At 36.2% G+C, this 24,173-nt stretch overlaps 1 protein-coding gene across 19 annotated transcripts in view; it reads left to right on the forward strand.

Annotated features, from left to right (window-relative positions):
- TTN (titin) overlaps window positions 1-24,173 on the forward strand; it is a 274,540-nt gene that overhangs the window by 103,827 nt on the left and 146,540 nt on the right. For all 19 annotated transcript variants that reach the window (XM_070475948.1, XM_070475949.1, XM_070475950.1 and 16 more), the window contains exons 103-138: window positions 1,146-1,355; window positions 1,566-1,643; window positions 1,753-1,779; window positions 2,176-2,235; window positions 2,787-2,870; window positions 4,656-4,730; window positions 5,909-5,959; window positions 6,799-7,203; window positions 7,655-7,717; window positions 8,077-8,154; window positions 8,784-8,861; window positions 9,446-9,535; window positions 9,762-9,842; window positions 10,866-10,943; window positions 11,344-11,427; window positions 13,649-13,732; window positions 13,959-14,039; window positions 14,184-14,264; window positions 14,435-14,518; window positions 14,769-14,870; window positions 15,303-15,407; window positions 17,261-17,341; window positions 17,535-17,603; window positions 17,837-17,920; window positions 18,079-18,162; window positions 18,732-18,815; window positions 19,038-19,121; window positions 19,870-19,950; window positions 20,250-20,462; window positions 21,390-21,467; window positions 21,673-21,747; window positions 21,953-22,045; window positions 22,792-22,869; window positions 23,066-23,224; window positions 23,434-23,517; window positions 23,890-23,967. In XM_070475948.1, coding sequence (XP_070332049.1) covers window positions 1,146-1,355; window positions 1,566-1,643; window positions 1,753-1,779; window positions 2,176-2,235; window positions 2,787-2,870; window positions 4,656-4,730; window positions 5,909-5,959; window positions 6,799-7,203; window positions 7,655-7,717; window positions 8,077-8,154; window positions 8,784-8,861; window positions 9,446-9,535; window positions 9,762-9,842; window positions 10,866-10,943; window positions 11,344-11,427; window positions 13,649-13,732; window positions 13,959-14,039; window positions 14,184-14,264; window positions 14,435-14,518; window positions 14,769-14,870; window positions 15,303-15,407; window positions 17,261-17,341; window positions 17,535-17,603; window positions 17,837-17,920; window positions 18,079-18,162; window positions 18,732-18,815; window positions 19,038-19,121; window positions 19,870-19,950; window positions 20,250-20,462; window positions 21,390-21,467; window positions 21,673-21,747; window positions 21,953-22,045; window positions 22,792-22,869; window positions 23,066-23,224; window positions 23,434-23,517; window positions 23,890-23,967 — 3,504 coding nt within the window. The remainder of the gene's footprint in view (window positions 1-1,145; window positions 1,356-1,565; window positions 1,644-1,752; window positions 1,780-2,175; window positions 2,236-2,786; window positions 2,871-4,655; window positions 4,731-5,908; window positions 5,960-6,798; window positions 7,204-7,654; window positions 7,718-8,076; window positions 8,155-8,783; window positions 8,862-9,445; window positions 9,536-9,761; window positions 9,843-10,865; window positions 10,944-11,343; window positions 11,428-13,648; window positions 13,733-13,958; window positions 14,040-14,183; window positions 14,265-14,434; window positions 14,519-14,768; window positions 14,871-15,302; window positions 15,408-17,260; window positions 17,342-17,534; window positions 17,604-17,836; window positions 17,921-18,078; window positions 18,163-18,731; window positions 18,816-19,037; window positions 19,122-19,869; window positions 19,951-20,249; window positions 20,463-21,389; window positions 21,468-21,672; window positions 21,748-21,952; window positions 22,046-22,791; window positions 22,870-23,065; window positions 23,225-23,433; window positions 23,518-23,889; window positions 23,968-24,173) is intronic.

Consider the following 24,173-nt stretch of genomic DNA (forward strand, 5'->3'; position numbering starts at 1 on the left):
CAATTTGACTCTTATCTGTATGAAACTATGTAGATAGAATTAATAATATATGTGATATGTGATTAGCAGCTATTTTTCAAAAACAGTTATTTCATATGAAGATCACACTCCAACCTTCTGAATCTCTGAAATGAAATGGAATGTCAGGATTTAGAAGCAACAAGTTTTATTTCCTAAAGACCTACACCTTTCGACTGTATTCAGCAACATTTGACTCTAAGGATGGGCTCTACTTCCAAGCATTGTTACCCATTTATAGCTGCTGAAATAACAACTGTGTGCCTTCTTATTTACATAAGCATTTCAAAATCTCTGACTTGCTTTACAGTGGATATCAAGGTCTGGTTGTATTTTAAAACTCAGAAATTTTTGATAGTTTTCCATTTAAAGGATCCAGTTGAAACCACTTATTTTTTAAGTAATTGCCTAGTTTTTCTATGATCCTTAAAAAAAAAAAAAGCTTACAAGATCACGTATGATATCTAAGCTGCTCACAGTGCTGTGAAACATTGAATTCCAGATGAAATTTTGCAGGAGGATCTCCACTCCAACCCCGTCTCCTCCCGTACACCTTGCCATTTGCAAGGGGTGGACTCCATGCCTGCCCACTGGTGCTTGCAAAGCAGTTTGCAGAACTCTTCAAAATGAATCCTGTGAAATTTAGAAGAGCAGATTTCCTATTGAGTTTAAAATTATTTCACAAGAAAAGTTATAAAGTTCACGTAATAAACAGTTCTAGAACCTGAAAGTCAGAATTATTTTACAGAGGAAAGAATTTCAAAAGGGAATAAAGTGTATAGTAAGATGAAGTTTATGTTCCCTTTCTTTTGAAGCCCCCATTTCACTAACATTTTTTAAGTTTAAGTTTTATTCTGGATTATAAGCACATTGAATATTTTCTTCCTGTAAATATTATAAGGACTTGCAGGATTTCTTTAAACTTTTCCACATTAATCTTACAGGAGTACACATAAATATTGAGAAAATTTTTTGTTACTAATGCAAAGAAGTGTACTTTGTCCTTCTTTTATATTTTCAGCCCTTTTCTGCTATTTTCCAATCAGATAAAAAGATAGAGGGAAAAGCACAGTGAAAGAAATTCCTCCTCTACAAACTAAATTTGAACTCTTTTTGTATTTAAACAGCTGAACCAATTCAGTTTACAAAGCGCATACAGAACATTGTTGTGAGTGAGCACCAGTCTGCCACCTTCGAATGTGAAGTGTCCTTCGATGACGCCATTGTAACTTGGTACAAAGGACCAACAGAACTGACCGAGAGCCAGAAATACAACTTTAGGAATGACGGTCGCTGCCATTATATGACCATCCACAACGTGACCCCAGATGATGAAGGTAACTTTTAATTGACAGTGTCCCTGTGAATATATAATTTAAGCTTTTCCTGTTTTATGTATTTCTTCTCTAGTTTATGCTTATACTCTGTGATTCTATCTAGGTTAGTTTCCTAGGAAAGAAAAATATCAATGAATACTATGTTTAAAGAAAGAAGTGTTATTTTCAAACATATCAGAACGCAAAGGTTTCATGATCTTTTTCCCTTAGGTGTCTATTCAGTAATTGCTCGACTGGAGCCCAGAGGTGAAGCCAGAAGCACCGCAGAGCTGTACTTGACAACCAAAGGTCAGAAAACACCCCATTCAAATCACACTGCGATTCTGGCAACAAAGTAACCTGCCAAGACATTTCTATTAAATTTTCTAAAATACCTTTTTTTTTTTTAATTTTGCAGAAATCAAACTTGAGATGAAGCCTCCTGGTAAGTTAAAAAAAATCAATACTTGCTTACAATACATTCAGTATAATTTTGTAAGTGATAGAAGCCAAACTAATATAAAATATTATTCAGTAAAATTATCATCAGGAAAATAATACCAATGTTAGGCTTTATGAGTTTGGGAAATTAGAGGTGATGAGGTCACATTCAGGTGACTTCTAGGATCAAGTCAAACAGTGTGGCCATAGAACAAAACAGATTGTCACAGGGAATGAATTTGCATGTGTGGCTGCTTACAGAATAATCTTAATATCTTTGTCTCTATATTTTAGATTCTGCTGTTGGAAATGCCTAAGAACCAAACACATCTTAGTTGTCTAAAAAATATCTGAGCTTTCAGTCTTTTGCTGCTTATCACTATTAAATATGTCTTTTCAGATATTCCTGACTCCAGAGTTCCAATTCCTACCATGCCAATCCGAGCAATACCACCAGAAGGTAAGAAAGACCCAGCACCACCCCCCACCCGCCCCCTCCGCGGGCTTGAATATGGTAGCAGTAACATGCCACCACTGTGCTTCCCTGTGGCTCAGCGGAATCCACCTGCAGTGCAGGAGATGCAGGTTTGATCCCTGGGTTGGGAATACTCCCCGGAGGAGAGAGTGGCAATCCATTCCAGTGTTCTCGCCTGGAGAATCGCATGAACAGGGGAGCCTGGGGGGGCTACAGTCCACAGGGTCGCCAACAGTCAGACTCAGACACGACTTAGCATGAGACAAACCAAAAGCAAGCAATATACTACCTACCACCATAAAGTTGCCAGTGCCAAACCATAGTATCCTTCCACTATCTTCTTCATGGTGTAATTAGACATCAAAGCAAAAGAGTAGTTGCAATTATAAATAGATACTTTGTTTATGTGGTCTGACTATTGAACTGCTACTATACCACCTTTGAAGAACTGAAAGAAATGCATGAGACTTTTCGTTGTATTTCACACAGAATGAGAAGCCAAACCGTGTTACTCATGATGGCATTTATGTTTTTAGAAATTCCTCCTACGGCAGTTCCTCCCATCCCTCTTTTGCTACCATTACCTGAAGAAAAGAAACCACCAGCAAAACGTGTTGAAGGTACTATATGTTATCTACCTAAATGCCAAAATATAGGACTTAATTATTGAATATACAGACCTGGAAAATATTGTTTAGTGCAACACGTTGGCCCTCTAGTGGTCAGCAGGTTGGATTGCCTTTCAAAATGTAAGCTACATGATTTTAGTATTAATTAAATGTGTTGGACATGTTCCTAAAAGTCTGAAAATCATTAGAAAAAATAAATATCATGCTTAATATTAAAATATTTTTTAAGAAATGACTTAAGCATTAATAGCAAGCTGATTTCACATTTAATATTTTCCTAACTACTCCATTTAGCAATAAAGTAATAAAATCAAATCCTAGTGAAACTTATAGAAATAAAAAATGCTAGTGTATAGTCAGGTTTAAAATTTTAGTTTGTGTTTTTTCTCAATTGCACTATTAACTACACCTTAAAATTCACTATTTCATTATAAAAATATGAGTTAGAATATCTTTGATTTTTTTTTCTAAAGCTAAGGAAAGAGCTCTCCAATAAACTTATGTGTGTGTCAGGGAATTGTCCCTCTTAAATATTTCAGTAGATACGTTGTGCTGTTTCTGCCTGGAAACTTCTCAACTAATTAATCAGCAGACTGCCTGGACTTTCTAGAGTTCTGGGGAGTTCAATACTGTTGTTAGAATTCTCCCAGCAACATCAGGAAAAAATTCTGCATGTCAAGGTCACATTTTCCCAAAGTCAAGCCACCATTATAGTAGTAGCCTCCAGGCTAATCCTCTAATAGCCATTACAATTGGTGTCAAAAGCTTGAGAAATTTTTCAGCTAGCCTGAGGGGAAATCTAGTTAAAAGACAAAAAAATAAAAAGCACTTCTAGTTTTATGATTAAACTATCTCAGTAACAAAGAATAATATTTTTATAACTTACATAAACATAGTTAACTATATTTCATCTACTTCTGATAGTAAAAATGAGCAAGAATCAAATACCGAAAAATAGATTTCTGCTTATATTTATTGTCAGGAATAATAATTCATCTTAATGAGTGAATTATGCTTTGAGCACTACTGTCAACATGACTAAGTTTAAGTACCCACTGGGAAACTTGAGAAATTAAATCACATTTAAAAACTTCAGAACAGTCTCATTATTCATGAATACTAGGAGCCATAATCAAGTTATGATCTGGGGCCAGGATCAAGGTATACGTTAGCATTAACAGAAGAAAATTTCCATAATATAGCATAGGTGGAACTTTAATTTTACTAATTCACTTATTATTCTTATTCCTGAAAATTTAAAGCAGTCTTACCTAAGTGAAACAAAGATGAAATAGTATACCTTTTCTATACATATCACCTGGGTTTGCCCTGGATGTTTCAAAAACTTGAAGCAGGCATAAAATCAGTGTGGGCTTCCCTGGTGGCTCAAATGGTAAAGAATCTGCCTGCAATGCAGGAGACCGGGGTTCAGTCCCTGGGCTGGGAAGATCTTCACGGGGAAGATCCCCTGGAGAAGGAATTGGCAACCCACTCCATTACTCCTACCTGGAGTATTCCATGGACAGAAAAGCCTGGCGGGCTACAGTTCAGCAGATCACAATCAGACATGACTTTTACTTTCACTTACATATTCTTTCTCCTTCCCCCCAAATTTCTCTACTTTCTAGTCCAAGATCTTTCTGAAACAGGCACCTTACAATAATGTACAGAGTCTCTTGTTATCATCAAACCATATGAAAAAAATAAACTTCAATAAACCTCCCAGTCTCCTGAAAACATTTTAGTAAAATTTACATCTGACATCTTATTTTTTAGTGACCAAAAAAGCTGTGAAGAAAGATGCTAAAAAGGTTGTCGCAAAGCCCAAGGAAGAGGCACCACCACCTAAAGGTATTATGATTTATCAAAATTCCAAGAATTCCCCGGCAGTCCAGTAGTTAGGGCTTGCCACTTTCACTGCTGTGAGCCAGGTTCAATCCCTGGTCAGGAAAGTAAGATCCTGCGAGCTGCACCGCACCACCCCACCCCACCCCCCAAAATTCAATCTTACTGCTTTTCTCTTAGTTAAAAAAATTTAAATCCAGATAGGGAAGGACAGAGGAAGACTAAGAGTGTGACTTTATAAAATGGTACCTCTTCATTTACTCACCCTCACACTGTTCTTTGACTCGGTCCTCACTTTCTCTTTCTCAACTTTCTTTATTTTCCCATTTTTCTCCTCCCCTGTCCTCCTTTGCCTGTGTCTGCCCATGACACCCAGTGGCCACACCAGAGAGTTCTTATTGTCTCTGGATGGTGATTTAAAGAAGGCAGTGCCCTCTAGTCCAACATATGGTCTTAATCTAGTCACTCAAATAGAATGTTTTAAAGGGCTGGTGCTAGTTCTGAGTGGTTGCTCCAACCCAGTTCAGCATCTTTCCCGGTTCAGCTGAGCTAAATGTCAATACCCACAGAAGAAAAATACTTTGTACAGGGCCGTCAATTTACCTACTTTAAGTTTTTGTTGTCACTTGGAAAATTTTTATTTTTTTTTTATTTTTTTTGGAAAATTTTTAGAAAGAAAAGTAGATAGCTAAATTTAAGCAGTTTTATCCATCTGGCTAAGATTAGAGTACAGCAAGCTCCTAAAAAGAAGGAAAATTCAGGAGCACAGGGTACTCCTTCACTGAGACTTTTTTTCTGAGTGGTCATTTATGAAGTGTTACAGAATAAGGAGAAGCTCAAAAGCCATGGATAGTTCCTGAACTTTATCATTAATCCCTGAAAAAAAATTATTTTCTTTTAGCATTATGTTTTAGCATCAGACATACTGAATATTCTCTTTATGTTTCATATTTTTAAAATGTTTTAAATCAATCTAAGCTGGAAAAAAGTTTTACCATTCCCATATTTTCGTTTGCATGGCATTGCAGAGCATTTCTGGTGAGCCAAATTTGCATTTTATAAAAGCATTTGGTATACAAATAGTATTCACAGATCATACAAATGACTAAAAAGGGTATATAGGATTAGTAAGCATTAAAAAATGCATAATCTAAAAATAAACTTGCATTTTTTTGTTTTCAAAGCTCTAGAGATTCCCAAGCCACCACGTCCTACTGCCTTAATTCCAGCAGAAGGTAAATGAAATTATTAAATATTCTATTTCTTGCTGAGATTTTTATCCCTGCATTGTATTCTTATGTACTAAGCTTCCAACTTATTATAAAATTGCAGTCTCCTCTGCTACAGTAAAATTAGCGGTCAAAATAATGGCTACTTTATATTGGGCAAATTCCAGGAGAGAAACCTAGGCAGATGTTTATGTAGCCTCTCCGCAGTGGACACAGGGAAAGAAGTGGTTAGGGCTAGAAAGGAGGGATCACCTCTTATTATTTCAGCTTAACACGGATGTTAAGCATCATATGAATAGTGTTAGCCTTAGTATTTTTAAAGTTGTCATACAAAAACAATTAATTGATTTAGTTACAAAATTTCAAATATTATCTTTATTAAACTGACTAAAGGGTTATATTCATTATTCAAAAATGTAGCTTTAAAATTAGTACTGTTTTTGAAAGAATTGGAATTGTAAGCAGCCGCAGAAATATTAAATATAAATTCCATAAAAAGATCAAATATTAAGATATTCCATGGGAAAAAAGCCAAGAGTTTTACAAATTGGAGCTCCCACAAAACAATGGAAGATTGTGTTCATTTAAGAATATTTACTGAATGCCATTTTGTACACATGGGAAGAGTCCTCAGATTAAGAGTAGACTGTCTCTTGTCCCTCCTGATTGTGTTCCATAATCAACAAAAATTTAAGCAGAACCGCAACACAAAGAAAACCTAAGCAATCAAATTGATGCTAAAACCTGAGAAGCTGATACTGCTAGATGACATCGACTTTTGTTTAGTGAAGTAATTGTGTGGATATAATTAATATGCTAATATTATTTTGTTTAATTTATTGTAGCACCTGAAATCATTGATGTATCCTCCAAGGCTGAAGAAGTGAAAATAATGACCATAACCAGAAAGAAAGAGGTTCAGAAAGAAAAAGAAGCTGTGTATGAGAGAAAACAAGCAGTCTATGAAGAGAAGAAAGTTTACATAGAGTCTTTGGAAGAACCTTACGACGAGCTAGAGGTGGAACCGTATACGGAGCCGTATGAAGAGCCTTATTATGAGGAACCGGAGGAAGACTACGAAGAGACCCAGGTAGAAGCTAAGAGGGAAGTTCACGAGGAATGGGAAGAAGATTTTGAAGAAGGGCAACAATACTATGAAAGGGAGGAAGGCTATGACGAAGGCGAGGAAGAGTGGGAAGAGCCTTACCAAGAGAGGGAAGTCATCCAAGTTCAGAAGGAGGTTTATGAAGGTGTGTATTCGTCAGGTGGTTTTTTCTCTTTGCCTCATTGTTGCTCAATTCTATTTTCAAGGCTATTAACCTGATTCATGATGAATATGAAATAGATGAAAAGACCGTTTCCATTTTTAAAGAACCTTTAGAACCTTTAAAAGAATTATTTTCTTCAGAGTTACTTTCATGCTTTGTTATTGTAAATTGAACCATTTAGTCCTGTTACTAAGACTGAATTCTAAGTGCTCTTTTCTAATGCGGAAGTTCAAGTTTTAGTTTTACTACCTTGCTATCTCTGCTTGATCTTACTTCTAAATCTGGCCTGAGTAATCCTGTTATCAATAAAGATCCCAAATACAGTAATTTACACAGTTGTATATTATTCTTAATTTACATCATTTGCAAACTGATACAATTTATTAGAATTTACATATTCAACCACTCCTTTTTATTACTGTTTTTGTTAAAGAATCACGTGAGAGGAAAATTCCAGCAAAAGTACCTGAAAAGAAAGAAGTACCACCTCCTAAAGGTATGTAATTGTAATTATTTAAATAGACCACATCATCAACATCATGATCATGGCTTGCTGGGCAAAGATGTATGAATCACGAATTTAATCCAATAGACACAACTTCTTCTTGAAGCTTCATTGTATCAATGATTTTTTTCTAAGAATATCTACCTACTTCATTTAATGTAAACATAAAAAAGATGATAAAAAGATTGTTGTGGTAAGCATAAAATAAAGCCAAAATACTTGAAGTACAGAAGCTTGTACTTGAAGTTCAGTGCAACAAACTTATCTCTCTTTAAAAAACGAAAGAAAAAGAGAGAGACTACTTTAATAGAAATTCTAAAAGTACTGCAATTTTTTTAAAATGCTTACAGTTGTAAAGAAGCCCGTAGTTGAAAAAACTGAAAAGACTTCTCGAAGAATGGAGGAAGAAAAAGTTCAAGTCACGAAAGGTATTATTATTTAAAACATTTCATGCTTCTGGGTAGTAGCTGAACTGGTGATTTTTTTTTCCCACCACATTATATTTTTTATACCTTCCAAATATTTGATTGTTGTTGTTCAGTCACTAAGTCATGTCTGACTCTTTGTGAACCCATGAACTGCAACACACCAGGCTTCCCTGTCCTTCGCTATCTCCTGGATTTGGCTCAGATTCATGTCCATTGAGTTGATGATGCCATCCAACCACCTAATCCTCTGTTGCCCCCATCTCCTTTTGCCTTCAATTGTTCCCAGCATTAGGGTCTTTTCCACTGAGTCGGCTCTTCGCATCAGGTGGCCAAAAGTATTGGAGCTTCAGTTTCAGCATCAGTCCTTTCAATGAATATCCATTATGTACATCTATTTTTATAATTTCAAAGTTATTAAGTGTTTTTCAAAAAAAACTTTCTCTGTAAGCTGGAAGGAATTTGATTTCAAAAAACTGATAAAACATTTCAAGTACCATGTACACAAGTAATTGTTTACTAATATATATTCACGTTAGTTATTTATATAGTCATCTACATTAAGATATTTTTAAATTTTGTGCAAAACAATATTCTTCACAATACAAATATATTTGTACATATTTTTTAAGTACCTGAAGTTTCAAAGAAGATTGTTCCACAAAAACCTTCTCGGACTCCAGTGCAGGAAGAAATTATTGAAGTGAAAGGTATACATCTTTGTCTTTCAGCTACAAGTTTTAAACATTTTTATTTATGTGTATGGATATGTGTACATATATTACTGAACAATTCACAAATATGAAATCACCAAAATAAAGACATACTATATAATATACATGTTATGTTGCACATTTATATAATTTATGTAAATAATAACCTTGTTTTTAGTTTCACTCTAAAATTGCATAATTTTTTAATTAAGGAAAGATTTGTGTTTAATCAGTAGTTCTCTAACTTTACTGTGCAGTGTTTTATATTACATATAATATTCCCATCCTCTCACTTATTTGAATAAGCCCTAATGGATTTGGGAAAACACCACATCACATGTGAAGAAGTTGTCTCTATTTGATTCCAATTTAATAATATTTGATAAAGGCTGCATGGGTTGTTTGTCCCTATAGATCAAAACATGATTTGTTTCCTTGTCAATACTGAATTTGTTCTTAGCTATCATATTAACCCGACTCATTCTGCAACTAAAAACTTAAATACAGCGTACACGCCATGTATTTAATCTGATGTCTTTTCCTGGAAAAAGAAATACTAATGTGAAATACTCTCTTTGAAGTACCTGCTGTACATACAAAGAAGATGGTCATTTCAGAAGAAAAGATGTTCTTTGCTACTCACACAGAGGAGGAGGAGGTGTCAGTCACAGGTACAAGGCAAATTTGAATATGGGGCTCAACTGGAAGGGCTTCAGATGATTTTTATCTCTCTTCTTATCTAATTTGTGTTTATGTAAATATCTCTGTCTCCCTGTGAATCTGTCATCTTTTCATTTCACAGTTGTCTGTTTTAATTTGTATTTCAATATTCTTTGTAAATTGCAATATCACCTACAGTATGGCATACCAGGAACTAAAATGTACATTTTTTTAAAGTCCCTGAGGTACAAAAGAAAACTGTTACCGAAGAGAAAATTCATGTTGCTGTTTCCAAAAAGATTGAACCTCCACCCAAAGGTATTAGTGATTTATTCCAAGTTTAAACTTTAAAAGTTTCAAAGTAATATTTTTTAAAAGTTCCAAATATCTGAATCTGTTACTATTAAATAATAGATTTAGTTACAGTCCACAGAGCTATAGCCACTACATACAGAGGAAATCATAGGCAGGTGAGAAGACCCATGAGGAGGATACTGGAGAAAAGAATGACAATTCCCAGCAGGTCTGTTTCCCACTTCACTGAGCTTACAATCCAGTGACCAGCCATTTAGAAATAGAAATACAGTGTCCTGGAGCGAGCTCCTACCAGCTTACCAGAGCTGATGTTAAGTTTTCAGGAATTTGCTACCCAGCATTTAATACCTCCATGATTAAAAGTTAAATTATATAAAATTAAATAAATTCTATTTAAAACTATGGTAATAAATGCTCAAAATTCATTAGTTCCCCCTTTTACTGTGACTGTGTTTCCAAGGTTATGTGGATTTCCTCTGTGTTGTGAAAATACTGGATCATTTTGCACTACTTCCTGTCCCTTCCGAACTCCATGACAGCGACATCGTGATCGGTAGCCAGGATGCATGTATTTGCACCACCATGGAAATTGGAACTTGGAAACTGAGGGAGACAACAGATTAAGGCTCCTGCCCCCTCACCACTGACCCTCTCCTATGCCCAGGCAAAATGTTAAACATTTAGGATACAAACATTATTTAAGATAATTGAATGCAGTTGTTCTAGTGCAGTGACTTTATGAAAGTAAAGTTTCTAAAACTGGTGTCTGAGAAACAGGCACTAGTACCTCTGAGGAAGAGGCGTTCCAACCTGTTTCTAGGAAAGGAGAGACTCCCTGGGTAAAACCAAATGACAGGCACGTTTTCTGACTAGCCACTAGCCCATTGCCCTTAACCCTTAATTATAACATAATTTTGTTGCATTCAATTGGTGTAAAACCAGAATATATTTCCTTTAAGCCTTACAACAATGTATGCCTTGTCAAAACGCACAGTTTCTCAAAAACAACCGATTTTTTTTTTTAAGTCCCCGAGCCACCCAAGAAACCAGAAGAAGTGGTCCCTGTTCCTGTTCCTAAAAAGGTGGAGCCCCCACCAGCCAAAGGTAGAATCATATTTTTGAAAAATATGTGTAGTGTCTGTCTTCTTGTACCTTTTTCTGTTGGTTCTGTGTGTTAATGAGATAGCATCTGTAAACCAGTTGTAATATAGTTTATTCCTGTGTATATTTATTTCATTAATTTGTGGTAATATGTTATACAAATGTCAGTAACACTTTTAGACTCCAGACCACGCTAATTTGATCTTTGTCAACTTCACGTAATATATGTAATGTCTCTACAGTATTGATGTACTTAGCATGTATTTTCATCACAGGTAGAGAGTGTTAAATTACTTCCTAAATTCTTTCACTCTTACTGAGGATTTATGATTTAACGTAATCTTAAGTGTCTCAGAAGGAGACTAGAGTTCTCAACATTGTTTCAACAATGGTGTCTTTAAAGTTCCTGAAGTTCCCAAGAAACCTGTGCCAGAGGAGAAAAAGCCGGTTCCCGTGCCCAAGAAGGAACCTGCTGCTCCCCCAAAAGGTACACCAGACCTGATCATGGGGTGGCCCTTTGCTCCAAATGCCAGTGCTTTGTTTTACACCGTCTTCATACTTGCCTTGCTGTCTATTCTGTGTCTTTTATGTTCCTAGTGTTTTTCATTTGTCTGCTTTGGGGCTCTACTCTCAACATACATTATTTATGATGCTGAACAATAAAAGAAGTCACTCTTAAAAAGTAGCTATATCAAACTGCTGTCTTAAATTTTTAATATCTTCCCTTAGAGAAAGAAAAGGTATTTGTGAAATTCATTCCCTACAGGGCATGTTTCTAGGAAAAGCTCTTTCACCCCTCAACTATGTGACCATTTCTTAAAAAAAAAAAAAAAAACACTTTCATGAGTTATGACAAGATAAAGACTAATAGGAGGGAGTTTGGTAGAACTGAATGTTAACTAGGTAAAGATGTTGCCGTGTTACTGGTAACAGCCACTCTTCTGAAAAGTCAATAAGGCCTACTCTTAAATAATTTGAAGCGTCAACTTTTGGCAGTTACTTTCACCATATTTCTCTAGACATTAATTGAGCATAGGCACTTGCCACAAATGTTGCAATTATCTAATTAGTGAGTGAAGGGATCTTGTATACATGTGTGTTTGGATTCACATGTGTTAATTCTGGCTTTGATTTTGGATTTGGTTGGCTTGGGGGGGTTTAGTGATAGAAAGACACTAATTTATGGAGGCGATGAAGCAACAAACTGCACACATCTGGTCAGTTATAGAGATCCAGTATCATCCAGCTTGGAAGAAAGCAGGCTCACACATTTTATGTAGTGTTCTCTTTTGCCTGATTTCTCAATTTTCCATTTTCTTCCTGAATCAAATCTGCTTCTCTCTTTCTCAAACTCTTGGCTATTTCAGAATCCTGGGGGGAGGAGAGGTATTCTTTTTTTTAATTGAAGTATAGTTGATGCACAATACTATATAACTTACAGGTGTACTATGTAGTGGTTCACAATTCTTAAAGGTTATACTCCATTTATAATTGTTATGGAATATTGGCTGTATTCCCTGGGTTGTGCAATGTGTCCTTGTAGCTTATTTTATATATAATAGTTTGTATCTGTTAATCCCTACCCCTGTATTGCCTCTCCCCTCTTCCCTCTCCCCACTGGTAACCACTAACTTGTTCTCTGTATCTGTGAGTCTGTTTCTTTTTTGTTATGTTCACTATTTTATTTTTTAAATTCTACATATAAGTGATATCATACAACACTTCTTGCTCTGTGACATTTCATTTGGCATAATACCCTCCAAGTTCATCCATGTTTTTAAATGGCAAGAATTCATTCTTTCTTTTATGGCTGAGCAGCATTCCATTGTAAAAAGATACCACATCTTTATTCATTCATCCATAGATGGACACTTAAATTTTTTTGATATCTTAGCATTATATATAATTCTGCTATAAACACTGAGATGCATGTATCTTTTCAAGTTAGTATGTTTGTTTATAGTCTTTTTTTAAAAATCAAATGAACACTTCAATGTCATATTGAGAGGACTAGCCTAGCACAAGAGTGTTTCCTGAGTTTTATAAACACTACAGGTGCACAAGCAAACAAAAAAACCCAGAAGAGAAATAGAAAAAAAATAATGATATATATACAACCATTCTAATGACTTATTGGTCTAAGATGTGAAAATGTTAGTCACTCAGTCTTGTCTGACTCTTTGCAACCCCATGGACTGTAACCTGCCAGGCTCCTCTGTCCATGGAATTCTCCAGGCAAGAATGCTGGAGTGGGTGGCCATTCCTTTCTCCAAGTCTAAGATAGTCTTGGGTAAAATATACCCAAAATATATATGTTGTTATGGATTCCAGTTCTCAATACAAAGCATAAAGAGATTTTTCTGTATACTGTATCCATATTCTATATTGTTTCTGTAATTACTGATTTTTTATCAAAAACATACCAATATATAAAGAATAAATTGTGTACACATACCTCTGTGTATATAACTCTCCTTTTTGGTTGCCTAAATGTCTCTATAATATCACAAGAGACATTTACCATGGCCTTTAGAACACTGTATCATGGCCTTTAGAACACTGTATTTTAATTTTTTGCATTATTTTGCCTATACATAAAAAGATCTATAACAGCATTAATGAACTACATAAAAATTTGTGTTCATGCTCATATCCATTCATGAAAGTGATATATATCTGAATTAACATTGTATTTTAACATCTTTAAGTTCCAGAGGTGCCCAAAAAACCTGTTCCTGAAGAAAAGGTTCCCGTTCCCATTGCAAAGAAGAAGGAAGCTCCACCAGCTAAAGGTACAGTGACTTTCTCAGTAAAGAAGCCCTATCTTTATGTCTTGAGTATAAAACATTTTTGTGTTTAATTATCTGTTAATTTAGTTTAATTCAAAATGAATGTTTTATGGCGTTAAGAATTCAACAAAATTGTCTGTCCACCTGCCTACTTTCTTACAAAATAACTGTGCATCAGCTACTCTGGAAGATAACAAAAGGCAACTCTAAAAATTAATGTCTTTTCAAGTTCCTGAAGTACAGAAGAGGGTTGTCACAGAAGAAAAAATAAGCATCGTCACTGAGAGAGAGGAATCTCCACCACCAGCAGGTACCTCATCCCATCTCCATGAAAAACCCTTGTCTTTTCTCCAGGCTTCTTTAGTTGCATGTCTTCTTTAGTGGGCCTGCCGTTCTGTGTTGTTCATTTTCTTTGCCTTTCTGAGAATTTTTAAATCAAATACTATCCTTTAAGTGCCAGAAATACCAAAGAAGAAACTTCCCGAAGAAAAAAGACCTGTCCCTCGGAAAGAGGAAGAAGTTCCACCACCAAAAGGTATTGTCTCTCTCTCTCTCGAAGAACCATCTTAACAATTTTATGTTCCCAGGCAAAGGATGATTTTGTTAGTTCTGTGATACGTGTGCATCGTGAGTGTGTATCTGTGTTTTGTGTTGAGCTTCAGTGACATAACACTGAAGTTCTGAAAGTGGACCATGTTTTTAAAGTGCCAGCTGTGCCTAAGAAACCCGTCCCAGAGGAGAAAGTTCCCGTGCCAGTTCCAGTCGCTAAGAAAGCCCCTCCTCCTCGAGGTAGGATTCGTTTCAAGCCTCTGACAAAAATCTTTGAGCCAGTGAATTCTTTTTCCTACCTGATCTCTTCTTGTGCTGACGCTCTGTCTCTCTTCGGATAGAATTTCTGTGTGCATATACTTGTGCTATGTAACTTGTTCCCCACTTTGTTAGGGAGAGTGGTATACTGGGCAAATCTTCCCCTGACTTTAGGGAGACTCTTGATTAAGACTCTTGATTTTTAAGCTTTAATTTTACTGCTTTCTTAAAGCCGAAGTTTCTAAGAAAATGGTCATGGAAGAAAAAAGATTTGCTGCCGAAGAAAAAGTATCCGTCACCGTTCCTCAGAGAGTGGAGGTCATGCGGCACGAAGGTATATAATCACGCGTGACAGGAGAAATGAGTTTGCGGGCGTTCCCTGCAAGTCTTCTCTTCTTAGCACGTCGTTTACTTTAGAAGTTGTCCTGAGTATTGTCTGTCTATTGTAGCCTCTGAGACTGAGTGTTTTGTGTCTGCATTGGTGCTGAATCATTCTCAGAGAGTGAATGGGATGGTGAACGTGGGATAAACGTGAACGGGGCCACACTTGGGAGTGAGTTGAATATTCTTCTCAGTCGTGGGCTCTACCATCCCCTTTTCTGAAACCAGCTCTCTCCTTAATGCAACGAGGAACTCCTGTGAAGCTCCACCCCTAAGCAGATAAAGGACATTATCCACCTGTAGGGAACACATGGCTATTATCAGAACTTCAACCGACTCTTCAGGTGGAATTTAAATTAAATCTTATCTTTTAAAATATCTGCAGAGAAGGAATGGAGTTATTCAGAAGAAGAGGAAAGAGTATCTGTTTCAGTTTATAGAGAAGAGGAAAGAGAGGAGGAGGAAGAAGTGGAGGTTACAGAATATGAAGGTAAACAATGCAAATAAGCTAGTGGTGACCTGGAGTCTTGATAAACTGTTTTCCTTCGGAGATTATGTACCCAGATTAACGAAAGTGATACAAATTCAGTTAACATCTACTGGCCTTATTTGATATGTCTTTTGATCAAACCGCAAGATTCAGAAGCCTTAATTAAACATCCAGTGTATTTATTGTCCACCCCCTCTTAACTTGGCTATATAGGAGACAGGGCTTCATATTTAACTAAGCAGGTAACTAAAGTTGCAGGTATCTTCATATACAGTTATCCTTTCAGTAGATGGGACTTGGTTTCAGTATGGTGAGCTGAATGTAGTCTAATGTCTAAAACATAGGTAACAAAACCATGTTGATAGCACAACTCGGTAATATGGCCTGACTCACATATTTTAAATGAATAAGGAATTATATTACCTTATTGGTAATATTAAATTACCAATAATTATATTACTTTATTGGCCTGGAAGTCAAGGCCAGGTTTGAGAGTGAAGCCCTGAGCATGTAGGGCTTTCCAATGTTCCATGTATGAAGAGAGAAATTGTGAAATATCTTTTATTAGATCAGCCCGTTATTCAGATGTTCACATGCCTATAATGCTAGCTCTCTATGGTTTAAGGACTGAGCAACAAGCTTTATTTCAACCTTTTCAATGAATTAGGACAGCCCTAGGTTTACTGCTAAAGTTTAGCATTGTGGCTAAAGTGGTATATCTGAAAGAACTTTACTTAAAAAGTTTTAATGTACCTCTGCTTTAAGGATTAATCACTAAGTTTCTTAATAAATATACTGTCTTCCTAATGAAAAGGTGGATAGAACTGTACAGTCAGATGCCCTTGACGTATGTGTCTCTGGCTAGTAAAAGGGGTCCTGCCCCTTCTCCACTTGGAAGGAGACACCATGTGAAATCCAGATGTGCAATCTTGATGGAAAGCCTTAGAACAGAGAAGACTTGACTCCCTGGAGGAAGCCCTCTGGTTCTGTTGTGTTTCCTAGGAAAGACCGAGATGTTAGGCAAAAGTCAGGAATCTGATGGATCCCAAGGGCCCTATCCCTTCTAGAAATGTTTGGGAAAGCTTAACATGTACACAAGGAAAGTTCTCATTGCATGAATCTAATTTCAGCCCTTGACAGTATGCATTATAAATTTCTTTTTGGACTATAGACTAATTAAAAGGAAAGACATTGCAGGATATTCTTATGCTTTCATTAAGTCCAAAAGATTTAGGGAAAAGATAGGTAGCCTGTTAAGTTTACTCCTAACGTTCATAACTAGAGCTCTCTATTCTATAATTAATCTTATACACACAGACTCAAAAATCACAGGAAGACTGTTAACCTTGTTCACCATACCTACTCTTGTAAAACTGGGGCGGTGGGGAGTCCTAATTCCAAGTTCTCAGCAGATTTCTCATATGTAATACAGGTCTTTTCTTTCTCATAAACCTACTTATAGTTCTTCAAGTATACATTTCTGCCCTGTGCCTTCAAATCTAGTGTCATCGTATTTTTAACACTTGTCTTCAAATTCCTGTGTTCTTGTTAATTGAGCCACTAGAATTGTTCTTCTGTCTCATGTTTGTCCTGTTCTTCCTGTGAATACAAGCATTGTTATCTTTCTGATACACTTAAAAGTTAAGTTACTGAAACAGTTTCTGGACTCTTTATTAAGGCATATGCTTTGATTAAAGTCTTCTTCTTTGGGTATTATAAATGAGAACAACCAGGGATTTGGCAAGTGTTAAACTTTCACTATTTTATTTATTCTCTGACTTAATAAAGTGCAGCTAAATTTGAACATGAAAAACACTACAGGCTTATCTTGTTTAAAATTGATATTTTTAAAGTGATGGAGGAGCCTGAGGAATACATTGTAGAAGAAGAGGTGCACTTTATTTCTGAGGAAGTGGAAGCTGAATCCGCTGAAGGTACACCACTTCTTAGATTAACTCTAGCCCCTGTGTGTGTTTGACTTGTCCCGTTCTTAATGTTCTCTTACAGTTAATTCATTGCCTGTATTGCAAATGTCAGTAAATATCATGTTTAATTTAAAAATTCCTTAAATTTTTATTAAAAAGAAATCTGGACATTTCTACAAATATATTTTATAATCTTTTCAAGTGCCTGAGAAGAAAATCATCCCCAAACCGAAAATTCCTGCCAAAATAGAGGAGCCTCCACCAGCTAAAGGTACAATTCTGTCTCAAAGAAATGGGATGCCTTTTGTCTTCATAGCTATGATAATGCTTTTAGTTTGAGTAACTGCCTCAGTTTTGCCAACTTATGTGTGGACATTTTAACTGACTGTGGTCGTTAATGTTTGTGTAAATGTGTGATCTTTCATAAAGTGAGCTCTTTGCCCCAAAAGAATGGCACTTCTTCTGCAATGCAGACTAATATTCTTAAACCTCATATTTCTAAAGTTCCTGAAGCACCGAAGAAAATTGTGCCAGAAAAGAAAATTCCTGCCGCAGTTCCCAAAAAGGAAAAGGTGCCACCCACCAAAGGTACATGGGTTTTCCGTTATTCTTAGGCAATGCCTGTGTTTAAATCTTAAATTGATACATTCTTCAAATTTTTATGGCATTAACCAGAAATAAGTGTGCCTGTTTGGTGTTTTTCACACTTGTGTTGTGTCTGACCGTGCTGTGCAATGTCTTTTAAGTGCCGGAAGAACCGAAGAAGCCAGTTCCTGAAAAAAGGGCTCCTCCCAAAGTGGCTAAGATAGAAGAGCCTCCTCCTACCAAAGGTAATGAAGTCCCCAGCACGGCAACTAGAAGCGTGTCTTGTCTTTTGTCTTCTCACTGCTGTCCTTGACTCACCTTCTACATGGAGGTTATTGGTGTATGTTGGCCACAGTGATGTATTATTGCCTTGTCTATGGTGGATTATGACTCACTTGTTGTGAAGCTTATTTATGTGTACCTTGTAAAAATTATATTCTAAAATCACAATAGCCTCTGGCTAGTATACTTAATATAACTGATGCTGAAGCTGAAACTCCACAATACTTTGGCCACCTGATGTGAAGAACTGATGCATTTGAAAAGACCCTGATGATGGGAAAGATTGAAGGCGGGAGGAGAAGGGGACGACAGAGGATGAGATGGTTGGATGGCATCACTGACTCGATGGACATGAGTTTGAGTAAACTCTGGGAGTTGGTGATGGACAGGGAGGCCTGACGTCCTGTAGTCCATGGGGTCGCTAAGAGTCAGACATGACTGAGCGACTGAACTGAACTGAATATACTTAATACACTTTTTAAAATTCCACTCTAAGTAATACAACTCCATAATCCTAAAATTATCTTTCAAGTGACTGAGAGGCACATGCAAATTACCCAGGAAGAAAAAGTTCATGTTGCTGTTACTAAAAAAGTGGAGCCTCCAAGACCAAAAGGTACATGGGGCCTTTTGATACCCAGAATGTTCTGCTTACCCTCTTCTCTTTACCAAATACACTAATTATGGGTGTTGGTTTCTTGTTGTCATTGTTATCTTTGTTTTCTGTTTGAAATCATGAAAATGTCAAGTCTTTTATGTTTGAGTTGCTATTACATGACTACCATTTTGTGGTTTGAATGAGAAAAACAGTTCTTTAAAGTGAAATCTGTCTTTAAAGTGCCTGAGGAACCCAAGAGAGCTGTTCCAGAAGAGAAATTTCCAAAACTCAAGCCTAGAAAGGAGGAGGAGCCACCAGCGAAAGGTACACCAACTTTTCCAAAAATCAAAATAAGCTTTAAGTATTGAAGCTCATCTAGTGGAATTGAGATCCTTAGACAAAATAATTTATGTATTACAAAGTAATTAATATACATATGCTACTCCATATCATCTCAAAACTAAACATTTCTGATACCAGAAAATGTACTCTAATCTTTCTCTTCTCAAAAAAACAAAAACAAAAAATGAAACCTCACCCAAGCATATGTAGGTAATTTCCCTTAAAATGTACTTGTCTTTTAATGTTTTTTTGTCTATATACTGATTTCCTTTGCTGACATGCTTGTTTTGTGTGGCAACCTTTGATGAAATTAAAAAATTTTTAAATCCTCAATTGGATTTAAAAATTGTGGTGGTAGAAGTTATAGAAATACCTCAGAATTAAAATGAGGAAACTATTCATGTAACATAAGTTTTTGTCTAATGGTTGTTTGATAATCATTGTTCATGCTCTAGTTATCTTTTTTAGTTCTCTTATAATTACTACTTGATCTTCCTAAAGTTTTTCAATGTCTTTTAAGTATTACATAGCTTAGAAAAAAGCATTCATGTATCTATTAGACCATGTTTATTTCTGAGGCCATTGAGTTTTCTTATCACTTAAATGAAACATTTAAACAAGGAACATGGTTGTGGTTATCTTTGTCGTTGGATTGTGCACACACAAGTTCTCTTAACGCGCATTATTTTCTAATCTTGTGATACATTTTCAATAATTACTCTTTTTAAAGTGACTGAACTCAAGAAAAGAGCTGTTAAAGAAGAAAAGGTATCCATTGAAGTTGCAAAAAGAGAACCTCCAGCCGCTAAAGGTATATTGTGCTTTGACTAAATAATAAAATAAGCACGAACCTACACAGCTCTTTGCCTGTTAGTTCCTAATTTGAGTCTCATCCTTCTGGCTTATTGTTGACTAAAGGCAGGGAATCTAACATTTGAAGCTGTAAATAGCCACTGCACACTCTGTAATACCTTGGCCAGCAAAGGACAGTCAAGGTCTCCCATAACTAGTGCATGAGACCATTACCAGGAAATGAAATCACAGCACGTTGTCACTATGGGCCCTAAATGGGCTTCAAGTAAAATGCTGCTGTTGTCAATATTATTCCAGAAGTTACTGTAACAGCAGAGAAAGAATGGGCTTACACCAAAGAAGAAACTGTTTCAGTAGAACGGGAAGAAGAATATGAGGAATACGAAGAATATGATTATAAAGAATTTGAGGAGTATGAACCAACAGAAGAATATGATCAGTATGAAGAGTATGAGGAACGTGAATTCGAACATTATGAAGAGTATAAAGAACATGAAGAGTATGTCACAGGTATGAGCAGAACTCTATACCTGACACCACATTAAATATATGCAAATGACATTAGGACACGATAAAATTTTGCATACCCAAAGAAATTTGAAAAGAATTTTGTTTTGTTTGGGAAACTCAGAATTTTCTTTCTTGGACAACTTTTAGGGGAAAAAATTCTCTATAAACTGTTAAGTGACTATTAGAGTTTGGTTCTGGGCATAATCTGTTTCCCTTCTCCTTTTTGCTTTTACAAATATCAAACAAATGAAACTAAATTTCTTTCTCCAAAAGACTGAGTCTGTCTGCAAGTGCCCTTGATCATTCCAATACATGACCAAAAGTTTCTGAACTTCTCTAATCCTGAAGCTTGTTATTATCAAACAGGATAGCCTATTGAGAAAACATTCTACCCTTGGAGCTCCCCTCATCAAAGCGTAACAAAGATTCCTTCAAAAATAAAGACAGGAAAGTCCAACACAAGCAATTGTGTTTTATCATTGTGCAGATCAAATTTGTAGGAATAAGATTCTATTGGATCTCAGAATGAATCAATATTTTTTCATTTATTCAATTTTTGGTGTTTTATGGCCTAATTTTGAGAATGTTCTATGTAGTTTTACAAATAGAATTAAAAACAAATATTATATGGAGAGGAGTTTAACCGTGATGTTGTCTACCTCAAGTGAAATGATAATATGTAAAAGAGAGTCACAGTTACCCAATTGAAGTAAATTAGCAAGGAGGGAATAGCGATAAAATCTTGTTTAAGTCTTTTATACCTTATTCTGCTTGAACCTCTAATTCTTACTCACCTCTCAAGACTATGACTATGCTATAGATAAGATATATTATTTTAATTCTTTGTGTCCATTGAAGAAATATCATTTTTCATGTCCTAACATAGACATGTCTAACATTAAATACCCTGTACGTATTTTTTTAAAGAACCTGAGAAGCCCGTCCCAGTAAAGCCTGTCCAGGAAGAACCAGTTCCCACAAAACCAAAGGCCCCACCAGCTAAAGGTAGAGTGAGAAAAGCATTATTAGTTATGAGACCTGTGGTTCTTACACGTCTGTCCAGCTACAAATCCATGTTGAAGTGGCAGTGTACCAATCGTGTGTGTGTTGGGGATCACTGTGTTGTGCATCGTGTTTCTTAATTTTTTTCTTACTGCTCTTAAGAAGTCTGGTTCAGGTTTTTAAATCTGTTAATATTGATATTTTAAAGTGCCGAAGAAAGTGGTCCCTGAAGAAAAAGTACCAGTGCCCATCCCTAAGAAACTCAAACCGCCGCCTCCCAAAGGTACATGGCAGCACAGTAACATGAACAACATCTTTGTCACTTACATTCGATCAACATGTCTTACTGCCTTGTCTGGTGGTCTTTGTTTTGACTAAATGTATTGTTTGGTGCTGATTCTTACCTTTCTCCATGTTTCATGAATTTTTATTTACATTATATTCATGTGTTTGGTTTTAATGGTCTTTAATAATTAATATCTTTAAAGCACGTGAAGAAGCCAAGAAAGTTGTTGAGGAAAAAATACAGATTTCAGTTACCAAACGTGAAAAAGAGCAGGTGGCTGAACCAGCTGCTAAAGGTATAATTTCCTTCCTCGATTGTGGCCTTTTATAATGTCTCTTTTAAAACTTAAGCAGTTATGTTTTGCTTTTTTCCCCTCACTGTCTTGTATCTTTTATATTAATTGCTAGATGGATATTGGATAGAAAAATCTATAAATACAGAATAAAAAGATAATGTTATCTTAAAAGGAGAAGTTATCACAAAATATATCCGTATCTCCTTATGCAATGGCTATCCTAACACACAGCTACAATGAATATAGAATACAATGTTTGGATTTAAAATCAGCGACCATTTGGCGGAATCCTGACCTACCTAAATTGATGTAATGATATAGCAATATACGCCACTGTTTAAGATCTGTTTGTTGATCCTAAAGTCATTTTGAAGATTGAAGAAAGACCATTTCCCCCTGCTTTTTACTAAGTAGCTCCTCTGCAATTTCAGACAGTATGCCTACCCAGAAATAAGTTTAGCTTTTCGGTAAAGGATGTTTCATACAAGAAGAGATATCAGATGCTAAGCACTACTTCACAATCTTAGGATTACCCAGACTTCCTTAAGTACTTTCGTATGTTTTTATTCCAATGAGGTTCAGAATCTGTTCCATGGAAAATATAGTTTCTCTAGTTGAACAACCATATATCTACCATAGGAGAGACACTAGCAAAATCATTTTATATCCTTAAAGTACAATAGAGCAAGCATTAATTGGGTGACCTGTTTCTGAAAATAAAATTTCCTTATACTTACTGTTTCAAGTGCCCATGAAGCCCAAGAGGGTTGTCACAGAAGAAAAAGTACCTGTTCCTAAAAAAGAAGTAGCAGCACCTGTTAGAGGTACCTATACGTGCTCTTCTTAATGTGTCGTTTGTCTTTTTTGGTATGAAATTCATGTTCAGTTCTATGTGTAAAGTTCTTCTGTGGGAAAGATGAAGCCTATTCCTTCTTCTATGACAAATAGCCATGTTCCTAATGTGTCTTAATTTTGTCAAGTAATTGGAAAATATCCAACCTAAAAATAATGTCTTTAAAGTGCCTGAAGTACCTAAAAGAGAAGAACCAGAAGAGATTGCCTTTGAAGAGGAAGTTGTAACCCACGTAGAGGAATATTACGAAGAAGAAGAAGAAGAAGAAGAGTACATTCATGAAGAAGAGGAGCTCATAACTGAAGAAGAAGTGGTACCAGTCAAAGGTAGATTACATCTGCTGCCAGTGGATAAGCAGCAGCATCTTTAGTGTCCAGTTCGGTTAAATTCTGGGGTGTATTAGCACCAATGACCCGTTCTGCTTGTATTAGGAAAAGACACTTAACAGGGGCTGAAGCATGATTTCTGCAGTTGCTTTTCACATTTTATATCTTTTTCTGCAACATTTCCAAAATTCTTCATAATATCTTTAAAGTGCCTGAGGTACCCAAGAAACCTGTCCCAGAAGAGAAGAAACCTGTTCCTGTTCCCAAAAAGAAGGAAGCCCCACCAGCAAAAGGTACACCACCACTCATATCATGAGTGTATAAAAAACTTAGATGCTCAATCATGTTCAACTCTTTGCGACCCAGTGGACTGTAGCCCGCCAGGTTCCCCTGTCCATGAAATTCTCCAGGCAGCAATACTGGAGTGGGTTGCCATTCCTTTCTCCAGGGGATCTTCCTGACCCAGGAATCAAACCCTAGTCTCCTACATTGCAGGCAGATTCTTTAGCAGCTTAATCTGCATTTAAATAGACATCTTCTGAGTTCAAAACTTTGGAGTTGTTGCCACCTGTTGTTTGAAACTGTCCTGTTGTTTGTTCACTGTCCTTTGTGTGGATATGTTGTTACTGGTAGCAAGAACTTATCAATAAACAATATCTTTAAAGTGCCTGAGATTCCTAAGAAGCCTGAGGAGAAGGTTCCTGTGCCCATTCCTAAGAAAGAGAAGGCTCCACCAGCTAAAGGTACATCTCTTTGTAATACATCAGTGGAATAATGTAATAATTTACCCATGTAGTATAACTTGGTGAGCCACATCTGTTCTTACCCCGTGGTGATATTAGCAGTATTAAAGCCAAGACAAAGACCTCCCAGCTGGTAACTGGAGCAGTTTATTGTGTATTCATCTCTGAATTTTACCATCAGAGCATACTGGTGATTAATGTTTGAC

This window comes from Odocoileus virginianus, chromosome 13, assembly GCF_023699985.2.
Source record: "Odocoileus virginianus isolate 20LAN1187 ecotype Illinois chromosome 13, Ovbor_1.2, whole genome shotgun sequence".
NCBI classification, from domain to species: Eukaryota; Metazoa; Chordata; class Mammalia; order Artiodactyla; family Cervidae; genus Odocoileus; species Odocoileus virginianus.